This window comes from Orycteropus afer, unplaced genomic scaffold (genome assembly GCF_000298275.1).
Source record: "Orycteropus afer afer isolate SDZICR_OR568_19922 unplaced genomic scaffold, OryAfe1.0 scaffold00013, whole genome shotgun sequence".
NCBI classification, from domain to species: domain Eukaryota; kingdom Metazoa; phylum Chordata; class Mammalia; order Tubulidentata; family Orycteropodidae; genus Orycteropus; species Orycteropus afer.
The window spans coordinates 6,114,526-6,127,938 of NW_006921600.1; the positions used below are offsets into that span (position 1 = coordinate 6,114,526).

The 13,413-nt window shown below is 38.5% G+C and overlaps 1 protein-coding gene across 1 annotated transcript in view; it reads right to left on the reverse strand.

Moving 5' to 3' along the window:
• Positions 1-9,473: 9,473 nt before the first annotated feature.
• KCNK2 (potassium two pore domain channel subfamily K member 2) overlaps positions 9,474-13,413 on the reverse strand; it is a 293,468-nt gene continuing 289,528 nt past the window's right edge. Inside the window, exon 7 of the mRNA XM_007952567.2 lies at positions 9,474-9,791. Within this exon, the coding sequence (XP_007950758.1) occupies positions 9,474-9,791 (318 nt within the window). The remainder of the gene's footprint in view (positions 9,792-13,413) is intronic.

Here is a 13,413-nt window from a genome sequence, read left to right on the forward strand (position 1 = left end):
AGAGGTGCAAGCTGGATTCAGAAAAGGACGTGGAACAAGGGATATCATAGCTGCTGTCAGATGGATCTGGGCTCAAGTCAAAGAATACCAGAAAGATGTTTACTTGTGCTTTATTGACTATGCAAAGGCATTTGATTGTGTGGATCATGACAAATTATAGATAACATTGAGAAGAATGGGAATTCCAGAACACTTGATTATATTTATGAGGAACCTGTACCTTGACCAGGAGGCTGTCGTTCAAATGGAACAAGGGGACACTTTATGGTTTAAAATCAGGAAGGGAGTGCATCAGGGTTGTATCCTTTCCCTATACTTATTCAATCTATATGATGAGCAAATAATGCAAGAAGCTGGACTATATGAAGAAAAACGTGGCATCAGGATTGGAGGAAGAATCATTAACAACCTGAGATACACTGATGATACAACTTTGCTTGTTGAAAGTGAGGATGACTTGAAGCACTTACTGATGAAGATTGAAGAACACAGTCTGCAGTATGGATTACATCTCAATATAAAGAAGACAAAAATCCTCACAACTAAACAAATAAGCAGCATCATGATAAATGGAGAAAAGATTGATGTTGTCAAAGAATTCACGTTGCTTGGTTCTACAATCGATGCCAAAAGAAGCAGCAGTCAGGACATTAGACGATGTGTAGCATTGGAAAAGTCAACTGCAAAGGAACTGTTTCAAGTGCTGAGGAGCAAGGATGTCTCCTTGAGGACTTAGGTGTGTCTGACATGAGCCATGATATTTCCAATTTCTTTGTATGCATGTGAGAGCTGGACAATGAATAAGGAAGACAGAAGAAGAGTTGATGCTTTTGAGTTGTGGTGCTGGTGAAGAATGCTGAAGGTACCATGGACTACCAAAAGAACTAACAGATCTTTCCTGGAGGAAGTGCAGCAGAGATGCTTCTTGGAAGTGAGGATGGCCAGATTTCATCTCACTTACTTTGGTCATGTTGTCAGAGGGAACCATTCCCTAGAGAAGGATGTCATGCTTGGTAGGGTGGAGGGTCGACGAAAGAGGAGAAGGCCTTTGATGAGATGGATTGACATGGTGGCTGCGACAATGGGCTCAAGTATAGCAAGGATCATGGAGCTGGCGCGGGAATGGTTGGTGTTTCGTTCTGCTGTGCATGGGGTCGCTATGAGTCAGAAACGACTGGATGGCACCTAACAACACAACAACAGTTTTCACATGCCTATGAGGCGATTGAAAATACCATGGCTTGGGTTTGGGTACCTTGGTCTTCAAAGAGACATCTTTGCTCTTCAGCACTTTAAAGAGGTCTTTTGCAGCAGATTTGCCCAGTGCAATACAACGTCTGATTTCTTGACTGCTACTTCCATTATTGTTGATTGTGGAACCAAGTAATGTGAAATCTTTGAAAACTTCTATCTTTTCTCCATTTATCATGATGTTGCTTATTACTCATTTGTGAGGATTTTCAAGGCACTTGACTGCTAACCAGAAGGCTAGAAGTTTAAACCCACCAGACACTCCTCAGAAGGAAGGTTGGTTAATCTACTTCAGAAGTGATACTGCCTCAGAAACTCAAGGAGGGGTCGTGATGAGTCAGATCCCACTCGGTGGAAGTGAGTTTTTTTTTTTTTCTTTTTTCTGGTATATGTAGAGGTGTAATTCAAACTGCAGACTGTAGTCTGCAATCTTCATCAGTAAATGCTTCAAGTCATCTTCACTGTCAGTGAGCAAAGTTGTGTAAACTGCATATCATAGGTTGTTAATGAGTCTTCCTCCAATCCTGGTGCCTTCTTCATATAGTCCAGCTTCTTGGCTTATCTGCTCAGCATACAGATTGAATAAGTATGGTGAAAGGATACAACCCTGACACAATCCCTTCCTTATTTTACACAATGCTTTATTTCTTTGTTCTGTTTGAATGATAGCCTCCTGTCTATGTATAGGTTCCTCATGAGTTCAATTAAATGTTTGGAATTCCCATTCTTCTAAATGTTATCCATAATTTGTCATGACCCACACAATTGAATGGTTTTGCACAGTCAATAAAACACAAGTAAACATTTTTCTGCTATTCTTTGCTTTCAGCCAAGATCCATCTGACATCAACAATGATATCCCTTGTTCCACATCCTCTTCTGAATCCAGGTAGCATTTCTGGAAGTTCTCTGTCAATATACTGCTGCAACCATTTTGAATTATCTTCAGCAAAATTTTACTTGCATGTGATATTAATGATATTGTTCAATAATTTCCACATTCTGTCAGATCACCTTCTTTTGGAATGGGCACAAATATGGATCTCTTCTAGTCAGTTGGCCAGTAGAACTGATAAATGTTTGTGGAGCTGAGAAAGTTTAGGATGCTTATTGACAAGAATAATTCAGATGGTTGTTGTTGCCTTTGATAGGTGCTTTCAAGTTGATTCAAACTACAAACAACCTCATATGACACAATACAACTGCCAAATAGAGTTTTATTGTCTATCATCTTTATGGAAGCAGATTATCAAGTCTTTCTCCCACATAGTGGCAGGTGTGTTTGAACCACCAACTTTTCAACTAGCAGCTGAACATTTAACTTTTGTGCCACCAGGGCTCCTCTTCAGATAGTTACAATAGTTAAAGCCCTGTTTTTATCTGCACACATTCACTCATCACATATTTATTAAGCACCTACTATATGTACTTGTTAGGCTCTTGTAATAAAACATTTAGCTAAAACAAATGAATTATATTGTAAAATATCTTCATTGATGTTAATTTAATGAGAATTGTGATACATATCTCATCATGAACTGACAGGAAGAAACAAGACGTTATGAGCTCTATGACTGAGGCACTTAAGATGAGTAGGAGTTTACTAGGTAGAAAAGGTTGAGGAGCATCAGAAGAGTGAGCATCTCAGACAATGAGAACAGCATCAGCAAAGCCTTGTGATGAAGAAGGCCAGATTTGAGGAAAATTATACCTTTGAGAAATGGAGATGTTAATGGCAGTTAGCTAGATATATTTAGAGCACAGAGAGAAAGCCAAGTCTAAGATTATAGGGGTGTGTGTGTGTGTGTGAACAGAATAAAGACTTGGCAGTGAATGGGCAACGAAATTAAGGTACATACACACAATGGGATACTATGCAACATTAAAGAATAATGAAGAATCAGTGAATCACCTCATAATGTGGATGAACATGAATAGCATTATGCTGAGTGAAATAAGTCAATCACAGAAGGACAAGTATGTTATCAGTCCATTACCATAAAAAGTCAAGGAAAGTTTTATCACAAGGAAAGAAATTTTCTTTGTTGGTTACCAGGGAAGGGAAGGAAAATTAAAAACACAAACAAACAAAAAACAGACTTGGCAGTGAGTTTTTGGTAAATGTACAGAAACACTTTGGAAAGGAATACCCAATAAGAAGAAAAAATAGTTGTAAATTGAGACAAGCAGATCATAGAAAAAGTACTGTATAGTGATAATAATAGGAAGATAATAAATGATTTTATGAATAGTAGAAATAGGTAAATCAGGGGTTTAGTAAAGAAATGGTATTGAGTCAAGACAAAAGAGTAGGGTCAGCACTGCTGGTCCATTGAACTGATTCTTGTCTTTGAGGAACAAGAAATTGAAATGTATCAATGATCGTGAAGATGGCACAGAACCAGGCAACATTTCATTCTCCTATACATAGAGTTGGGAGCTCTGGTAGCATAATGCCTAAAGCACTTGACTGCTGACCAGAGGCTGGCAGTTCAAACCCACCAGCCGCTCCTTGGAAGAAAGATGGGGCAATCTACTTCCATAGTGATACTGCCTTGGAAACCCAAGTTGAGTTGGGTCTGACTCGACGGCACATAACAACAACAACATACATACAGTTGCCATGAGTTGGAGCTGACTTGATGGCAACTAACAACAACAATTGAAATATGGTCAGGAAAGTCACTCTGTATCAAATAAAAGCTCTATAAATTGTTGGATTGGGGTGGGATTAAAGGAATCACCTGGAGTTTATGAAGGTTTATGTCTTATTAGGATAACCACAAGCTACCCCTAAGAGTTTCTATCAAAAGTTACCACTACATAACTCCATGCCACTATGGCAGTGACCACATGAGGATGTATAAGCCAATATGTTTGTCTATAACAAGCACTGAGCAAATTCAAGCTGTAGCAAAATTCATATAATAATGAATATAATTTTAATAGGGTTAAGAGTATTTAAATAAGTTTAAATCTTTCACAAAGCAATTTGAGAATCACACTTTAATAAGGAACTTACATCACAAATAAGTTATTATTTTATTAAACTCCAAAAATAACCAAACTCACTACCATCAAGTCAATTCTGACTCATAGTGACCCACATTGGGTTTCTGAGGCAGTAAATCTTTATGGAAGTAGATTGCTCAGTCTTCCCTCCATGGAGTGGCTGGTAGGTTTGACTCATCAGTGTGCTAGTTGGCAGTCAAATGCCTTAGGCACTATGCCACCAGAGCTCCTTATTTTATTAGAAGTGTAAACATTAAGAAACCAAAACAAAATTTTCCAAGACTTCCATCCAGTTCTTAACAATTACTTCAAGTCTTCTGAGTGTCTAATTTTTTTTTGGGGGGGTGTGATATCTAAAATTTATTTCAGTTGCTTTAGACTTCTGAATCTAGCTTCAAGAATCAATGAATTCTACTTATTCTTGCCACAGAAATAAGTGTAATTCAGTCTTTCTTAAATGTCATGTGCCCCTTATAATTTGAGGAATAAACAAACCCCAACACATCGCTCTCATTTTATTTATTTATTTTTTTTTTTGAAGGGGAAAATGCAAATTATTCGATTCCCTATTGGCTTCTGAAGTTTTACTTTTTTCCTTTATTGCAAAAGTAAAATATAGAAAGAAATCTGCATGAAATGAACTGTGTAGCTAAGTACATGGATTTATGTACAAAAGTGAAAGAATTCCAAACAAACCACTTCTATACTTAGTAATTGTAAGGCAGAGAGAGAGAGAGTGTTGTCTAGAATACTAGTCTAAGCACACATATCCAGTTATTCCTGATTCTGGCTAGTTCTAGTATTTAATTCTCTCCACCCCAATATAATTCAGGGTAAAACTAAACTTTTAAATTGGCCTAATGAAGAAATAAACTCACTAGAATATTCTAGACTGTTGAAAAATAATTTATCAATGTTCTTTTTATAAGAATTAAATAAAACAAAACTAAAAAACAAAGGTAATGTCAACTAATGTACACATTTTTCTCAGACTTTCCCCCAATCCTTAAGATAACATTGGGGACCATTTTTAGGATATTCACTGAATAGGTGCTTACTTGTTGCCATCAAGTCGATTCTGACTCAAAGCTATACTAAGGACTGAGTTGAACTGCCCAAAAGGGATTCCAAGGCTGTAAACTTTATAGGACCAGATTGCCACATCTTTTTCCTGTTGAGTAGGTGGTGGGTTCAAGCAGCTGACTTTTCAGCAGCAGTCAAGAGCTTAACCACTGCACCATCAGGGCTCCTTATTGAGGTACTTAGAAATGAATCAATAAATTTGTGTAAGCTACTGACAATGTATTAAAAAAAAAAAAAAAAAAAAACTCACTGCCATGAAGTCGGATCAGACTCATAGCGACCCCTCCTTGGGTTTCCAAGGCAGTATCACTACGGAAGCAGATTGCCCAACCTTCCTCCCCAGGAGTGGCTGGTGGGTTTGAACCGCCAGCCATCTGGTTAGCAGCCAAGTGTCTTAGGGACTATGCTACCATATAGTCCCAATATTTGCAGCATGGAATTTAAAAGATTGATTAACATTCCCTTCTTTAGGCTGTGACTGTGCAGTGTTTTGTTCTGTTGTACAGGTTCACTATGAGTCGGAACCTATTAGACTTGACAGCACCTAAAAACAGGCTGCAATACTACTGGGATGCCTGATTTTCTTCTTACAAAAAACATTCTGGTACCTGTGTTCAGTATTGAGCCTACTTCACTCTCAAGACAAGTCTAACGAAGATAAAATTGGATATAGATATAATATAATTTACTAGACATAACCTTGTATCTACTTGCTATTTTTAAAAAACATATTTCAAAATGAAATTTCAGGATATTTGCTTTTGATTAGCAGTTACTGTAAAAAATGATCCAGAAAGCTGGACTATATGAAGAACACAGCATCAGGATTGGAGAAAGATTCATTAACAACCTATCATACACAAATGACTCAACATTGTTTGCTGAAAGTGAAGATGACTTGAAACACTTACTGATGAAGATCAAAGACCACAATCTTCAGTATAGATTACATCTCAACATAAAGAAAACGAAAATCCTCACAACTGGACCAATAAGCACATCATAATAAATGGGGAAAAGATTGAAGTTGTCAGGGATTTCATCGTACTTGCATCCACAGTCAACACCCATGGAAGCAGCAGTCAAGAAATCAGAAATCAGATGTACTGCACTGGGCAATGTGCTTCAAAAGACCTCTTCGTGTTTAGGAACAAAAATGTCACTTTGAAGACTAAGATGCGTTTAACCCAAGCCATATTTTCAATCACCTCATATGCTTCTGAAAGCTGAACAATGAATAAGGAAGACCAAAGAAGAGTTGATGTCTTTGAATTGCAGTATTGGGGAAGAATACTGAAAATACCATGCTGCCAGAAGGCTGAACAAATCTGTCCTGGAAGAAGTCTAGCCAGAATGCTCCTTAGAAGTGAGAATGGCCAGACTTCGTCTCACCTACTTTGGCTGTGTTGTCAGAAGAGACCAGTCCTTTTAGAAGGATATCATGCTTGATAAAGTAGCCAAAAACCAAAAACCAAACTCACTGCTGTAGGTCGGATCGGACTCATAGAGACCCCTCCTTGGGTTTCTGAGGTTGTATCACTAGTAGACTGTCCAATCTTCTTCCGAGGGGCGGCTGGGGGGTTTTGAACTGCCAGCCTTCTGATTAGCAGTCAAATGCCTTAGGCCCTATGCCACCAAAGCTTTCTGATAAAGTAGAGCATCAGTGAAAAAGGGGAAGACCCTCAACAAGATGAATTCAAGTGGCTGCAACGATAGTCTCAAGCACAGCAAGGATTATGAGGATGATGCAGGATTGGGCAGTGTTTTGTTCTGTTGTACACAGGGTTGTTATGAGTCTCAGTGGACTCAATGACACTTCACAAAAATAACAATAAGAATATCCCATATGTTTATAGTAATGCATCAGAATGTTTAAAGAAATTGTTATTGAAGGAACCATAGAGAGCACAGGATGAAAAATAACATCCTGGAATTCTATTTAGTCAGAGTCAAATCTAAATTCTCAGTCAGATCTAAATTCTCAGCAGCAAACAGCAGACTCAGAAAAAGCTGACTTTAATTACAAACTTTATTTTTCAGTACAATTCACAGTTTATACATGGTGCATTCCACCATATGAACTTTCAGAACAGTTATTGAGGAAATGAGTGTAGCTTTCTTTCTAAAAGAGCCTGACTTTCTAAAATTTTGGTTAGATTTTTTTAAAGTCTATAAAAGTACCTTCAACAAGTTAACTGAATATTTACACTTCTAACTTAAATTTAAATTTGGAAAATAAGCACTTTTTAAAATGATTTTGCATTTATTAGTTTTTTAAAACTTTAATCTGAATATCACTTATTCAGAAAAAAAAGAAAATTAAAGAAAATCACTTTTGCCAATTACTTTTAGGTAAATAATTTTCTTTCTGTATTTTAAAACTTACATACACAATGTACAACAGACCTAAATATGGAAATAAAGGAAAAGGCAGCAATCTATTGGGTGCCATTACTGAATTTCTTCTGAATCTTGGAAACATCCAAAGACTTATAGGATATAAAATTAAACTAAAGGGGATTATCAGCCTTTTCTATCTAAAAAAAAAAAAAAAAAAAAGGCAAAGAAAGAAAAAGAAAAAAACACCAGAAAATAAAAAACTCTCAAGATTTAAATTGTGCTATAACAGCTTTTTCTCTAATATCAGAGATGAAATATGCCTGCAATCTGCATTTCTCCATGTGCAAAGTCACAGTGATCCCAGTTTCAGCTTCTGCCCTCACACTCAGTCACGAGTCCAGAGGAACAATCATAGAAGGCTATGGCTGTGCCCTCCTCTGACGGCTGCATCACCTCCCCTTGTGTAGTAAAAGTTACCCAAGGGAAAAAAAATCACATAAGCTTCTTGTACATCGAAAAGCAAATAGATGCTGGCAGTATAATGTTTATTAGTATGTGCTCATAACACATTGTTTTGCTTTCTTCTTTTCATCAGAATGGAAATTCACATCAACTGTCACAAATCACCTTCAGTAATATTCATTTTTAACAGTTTTCTTCTGGTAGATCATTTATATATGGATTCTCTTCCACTTTTTCTAAAAAATGTTTCTTTATTATTAAATAGTAAATTCCAAATACTGCCAGGAAAAATTTGGGAGCAGCCAATTTTACAGTCCTGGTAATAATTATACTGCACTTATGAACCATGGTGGTGTAATGATTAAATGCTTGGCTAGTAACCAAAAGGTGAGGGGTTCAAATTCACCAGCTACTCTGCAGAAGAAAGATGTGGCAGTCTGCTTCTGTAAAGATTACAGCCTTCGAAACCCTATTTCTACAGGGTATTTCTTCTCTGTCCTTTAGGGTTGCTCCGAGTCAGAATTGACTCAACAGCAATGGGTTTATGGGAGATGGATGTTTATGTACCATTGGTACCTGAGTCAAGTAAATACTCAGAGGGGCCGTCTTTGTGTTTCTCTGCAGTGCTGTTAATGCTAGGGTTTCTGAGTGTTACTTCAATGTCCATCTAACTTGGCATCTATTCATTCTTCGGGCATCCTTACTTCAGTCATTTTACACACTGTTTTCAATAGAGTATAGTATTGAAACAGGGGTACTGGGTATAGGATTTTTGAGGTGAGCCTAGGGGTGCGGGTGGGGAAGGAGAAACCACATATTAGCTAGAAAGGTTCTTTCTCTTCATAAGATAAGGCACTGACAGAAATTTCTTAGGTAAAAGGCTGCATAAGAATTTCTTGCCATTTACAAAAAGAAATGTTGTCATCCATAAATGGTCCATATCTAGGCTCAGTTAGGTAGACCCTGAAAAGTTAAGGACTGATCCTTCAAAGCTACATTATTACCAAGAACAATTTTAATTCATTCTGAGGCCTTATGGCACATTAGGAAAAGAGGGAGGAAAACAGTCTGGGCACAAAAGGCATCAGACATTGCTTGTTTTCCACTTGTCCAAGACAGTGGGTCATTCAACAAGCATCATTGAAAAGAGAGTGCTGGCTCAGAATTCCAAATTCTCTTGATGGCAGATGACCATGATGGATATATCTATTTTTATTCCCTCTTTTGAGCTCATGCACAATTTTAAAAATGCTACCAGCAACAGTCATAAAGAGCACATAGAAGTCCTCACCTATGGCTATGTCTAAGGCTCTTCAAAGACAGAGCTATTTAATGTTCTCAATAACAGCAATCTCGTCGCCAGCACAGTGTGGTGTCAAACCATTCAGATAAATACTTTCAGTTTTCAGTAAGGGAGGCAAGACATCCCTCTCGCTGGTCAAGTGGTTCACTGACAGGGTCCTCCTACAAGGGGTCAGCTCCTGATTGTGGTTTCCAGCTAGTTCTGCTGAGAGTTTCCGTTTAATGGAGGTGGCACGCTGGAATTTGTCATAAATCTCCACACTCAGCCGCCTCCTGGTTTCTTTGAATTCAGCTGTGACATTGGCTGTCCACTCAGCGGCATGAGCTCTGAACTCTCCCACCTGGAACATACATGTAGAGAAAAGAGAAAGAAATATCAACATGGGGTAAGCATTTTGTTTTGTGTGTGTGTGTATCTTCTGTTCATTTTATTTGAGAAATAGAAGACAAATGTTTTATAATACTCATAGTCTTAGAATTAAAGTAAGTAAGCAAATAATGCAGTGCCAGATGGCATTGTATATAGATAAGCCTCTAAAAATTAATATTTGAAACTCCATAAATCAAAGTATATTTCAGAGGCACTAGATGTGCTTGATTTTATACACAAACGCTGTTGCTGAAAATTCAGATATTCATCTTCTAGCCTGTTGTTAGTTGCTGTGGAGTAGATGGTGACTCATAGAGACCCTATGTGTACAGAGTAGAACTGCTCCATAGGGTTTTCAAAGTTGTTCCCTTGCAGAAGGAAATTGTCAGACCTGTCTTCCAAGGCATCGCTGGGTGGATATTAACTGTCAATCTTTCGGCTAGTACTTGAATGCTTAACTGTGCCACCCAAGAACTCCTAACTTCTAATTTAGCTTTTAAGAAACTTTTTGAGTTATTATTATTTTTTCATCTGTATATAATTTCACAGTTCTACAGTGTCTGCAATGATGGGCTCGGGTATAGCAAGGATTGTGAGGCTGGTGTAGGACTGGGCAGTGTTTTGTTCTGTTGCACACAGGGCTGCTATGAGTCAGAGCTGACTTGACGGAACCTAACAACAAACAGTCTGACACACAGTGTCGCCATGAGTGGGAGGCAACGCAACAACTCATGTTTTTTTTTTTTCTTGGTATTTAATTTAAGAAGTACTCAGACACAGAAAAGTCAGTAAGACACAGCAGAATCAGCAAGGCAGAATACAAGAGCCTGGAAGGTGCATTTGTTGACTTGTTTTGGTTCTGGTGACAATGATGCTATTTACTCCTGACATGAACCTAAGTGACAGAGACCAGATGGAGTGTGTGTAAGAACACTGTATGTGTTATAGATTGAATTCATCTCCCAAAAACATGTATAATAAATCCTAAACCCCTATACCTATTGATATAACTCCTTTTGAGAATAGATATTTCTTTGTTATGTTAACGGGACAATTATCAGGGTAGGGTATGTCCTAAGCCAATCACCTTCGAGATATAAAGTGAACAGATTAGGCACAGAGAAGGAAGCACGAATGGAAGTGAATGAAGATATTTGCCACGTGAAGACTGTCAAGGAACCAAGAACTTCTACAAGCTGAAAAGAGACAAAAACCTTTCCCCAGAGCTGGCAGAAAGAAACACTTTCCCTATAGCCAGCACCTTGAATTTGTATGTTTAGCTTCCTAAAAGTGGAGAAAATAAATTTGTTTGTTAAAGCCACCCATTTATGATATTTCTGTTATAGCAGCACTAACAAACAAAGACAATATTTGTCACTGAGAATTACGGTTCCCTAAATAAACAATAAAATATTTTATTTCTATTTTCAGGAAAAGCAAGGAAATGAGCAATTGGAAAGTCCATTCTGAGGGCAGCTGGGAAGTGAAATGTCCAAGGCATAGTTTCTTAATTAATGGTTATGAGACTCAATGCAGGTGCACAACTCTCTGAGCCACCATTTCCTCAGCCATAAAACAGGCATCTTCACAGTACACACCAAACAGGATGGCTAGGCTATAGTACTTTGCCATTTGTAAAATCTTACATATTTATTAGGAGCTCTGGTAGCATAGTGCCTAAGGCATTTGATTGTTAACCAGAAGGTTTGTGGTTCAAACTCACTAGCCACTCCTTGGAAGGAAGGTTGGGCAATCTACTTCCATAGTGATACTGCCTCAGAAACCCAAGGAAGGGTCGTTATGAGTCAGATACCACTCAATTGCAGTGGGTTTGGTTGGGTTGGGTTATGTATTTATTATTTTGTAGTTCTACGTGTCAGACTGTTTGTTGTTAGGTGCCGTCAGCTCTGACTCATAGCAGCCCTATGCACAACAGAACAAAACACTGCCCAGTCCTATGCCAGCCTCACAATCCTTGCCAAGTCCCAAAGAACATGCTACATGACCCTGAATCCATCAGACATTTTCTTTGATCTCTTTGAAAATTGTTTTCGCACTTTTGTGACCCAAAATAAAACAATGAGCAACCTCATGGGAAACTACAATTTTCTTCTTCTTCTTCTTCTTCTTCTTTTTTTTTTTAATTGTGATTTGGGTGAAGATTTACGGAGCAAATTCACTTTCCATACAGCAGTTCACATATACTTTGTCTCAAGATATTGACCACAGTTTACCACAATGCAACACAGTTTACCACTTCCTCCCCATAGTTACCTCTTCCCTGTGTCCATCTCTCCATGGACTCCTGTCGCCTGAGCTGTCTCCCTGTGCATAAGCAGCTCTTCTTTCATCCATGATTGTTCATTCCAAGGGGAGTATCTACCTGAGGTAAATGTTCAACTCATATGCCTGTCTTTTGTTTGGCTGGAAACCACAGGTGTGGGTTCAATTCCAGGCCTGAAGGGCAGCTAGGGACCATAGTCTCGGTGGTTCCACCAGGCTCTGTCAGACCAGCAAACCTGGCCTCCCCCCACCTTTTATTTTCCTCCAAATGATTTTGAGTTTTGTTCCACATTGTTCTCCCTCTCTATCAAGGATCTCCTACATAGATCCCCTTCTAAGGGGATGACAGTGGTAGCTGGGCAACATCTAGTTCTTCTGGTCTCATAGTTGTATAGGCTGCAGATCAGATGGTGTACCAGTCGTTAGGACTAATTATTTCCATGACTTTTTGGTTTTATTCATTGTTCTTTGCTCTGGATGAGGAGAGAACCATTGTAGCATCTAAATGGCAGCTTGCTAGCTTTTAGGCTCCCAGGCGCTACTCACCAAAGTAGGCGGTGGAACAATGTTTTGTATAGTATGTTATGCCAATTGAGTTTGATGTCCCCTGCAACTATGGTCCCAAGCCCGCAGGTTCAACTATTCTGTCCCTCTGGGTAGCTGGCTGTGACCAAGCAGTGACCACAACCTTGTCCCTTGTCAGCTCTACTATACATCTGGGAATTCTGCTCATTCACATATACTTATAGGACCATTGTCTGCCAACCCTATGTATGATCTTGGATACACTCCCCATTTCATAGACATATCTAATCATTCAGCCTGCCCACCATCTATCCTCCCATATACCCATGTTTGCCTTCACTGACAATGCAGTACTGTATGTGTAAAAGTGTTAGTATTTGTTGTCTGTACCTCCCATGTACTTCTCTCTGTCTTTCTCATCCTCAATGGTGCAATATTGGTCACTCACATTTGGTACAATGCTCTTCTCTTCACCCAAATCAGTACTTATCTCTATCTATCTAACAGTGTTCCCTCCCCCACCTCTCACCCCTGGTAACCAACATAGAAAATTTCCTCCTATAGATAAACCTTTCCTTAAATTTTACAATAACAGACTAATAAAATATTTGTCCTTTTGTGATTGACTTATTTCACTCAGCATAATGTCCTCCAGTTCATCCATGTTATGCGGTGTTTTTCAGATTCTACATTATTCTTTAGTGTTGCATAGTATTCCATTGTGTCTATGTACCATAGTTTGGTTATCCATTCCTCAGTTGATGGACACCTAGGTTGTTTCCATC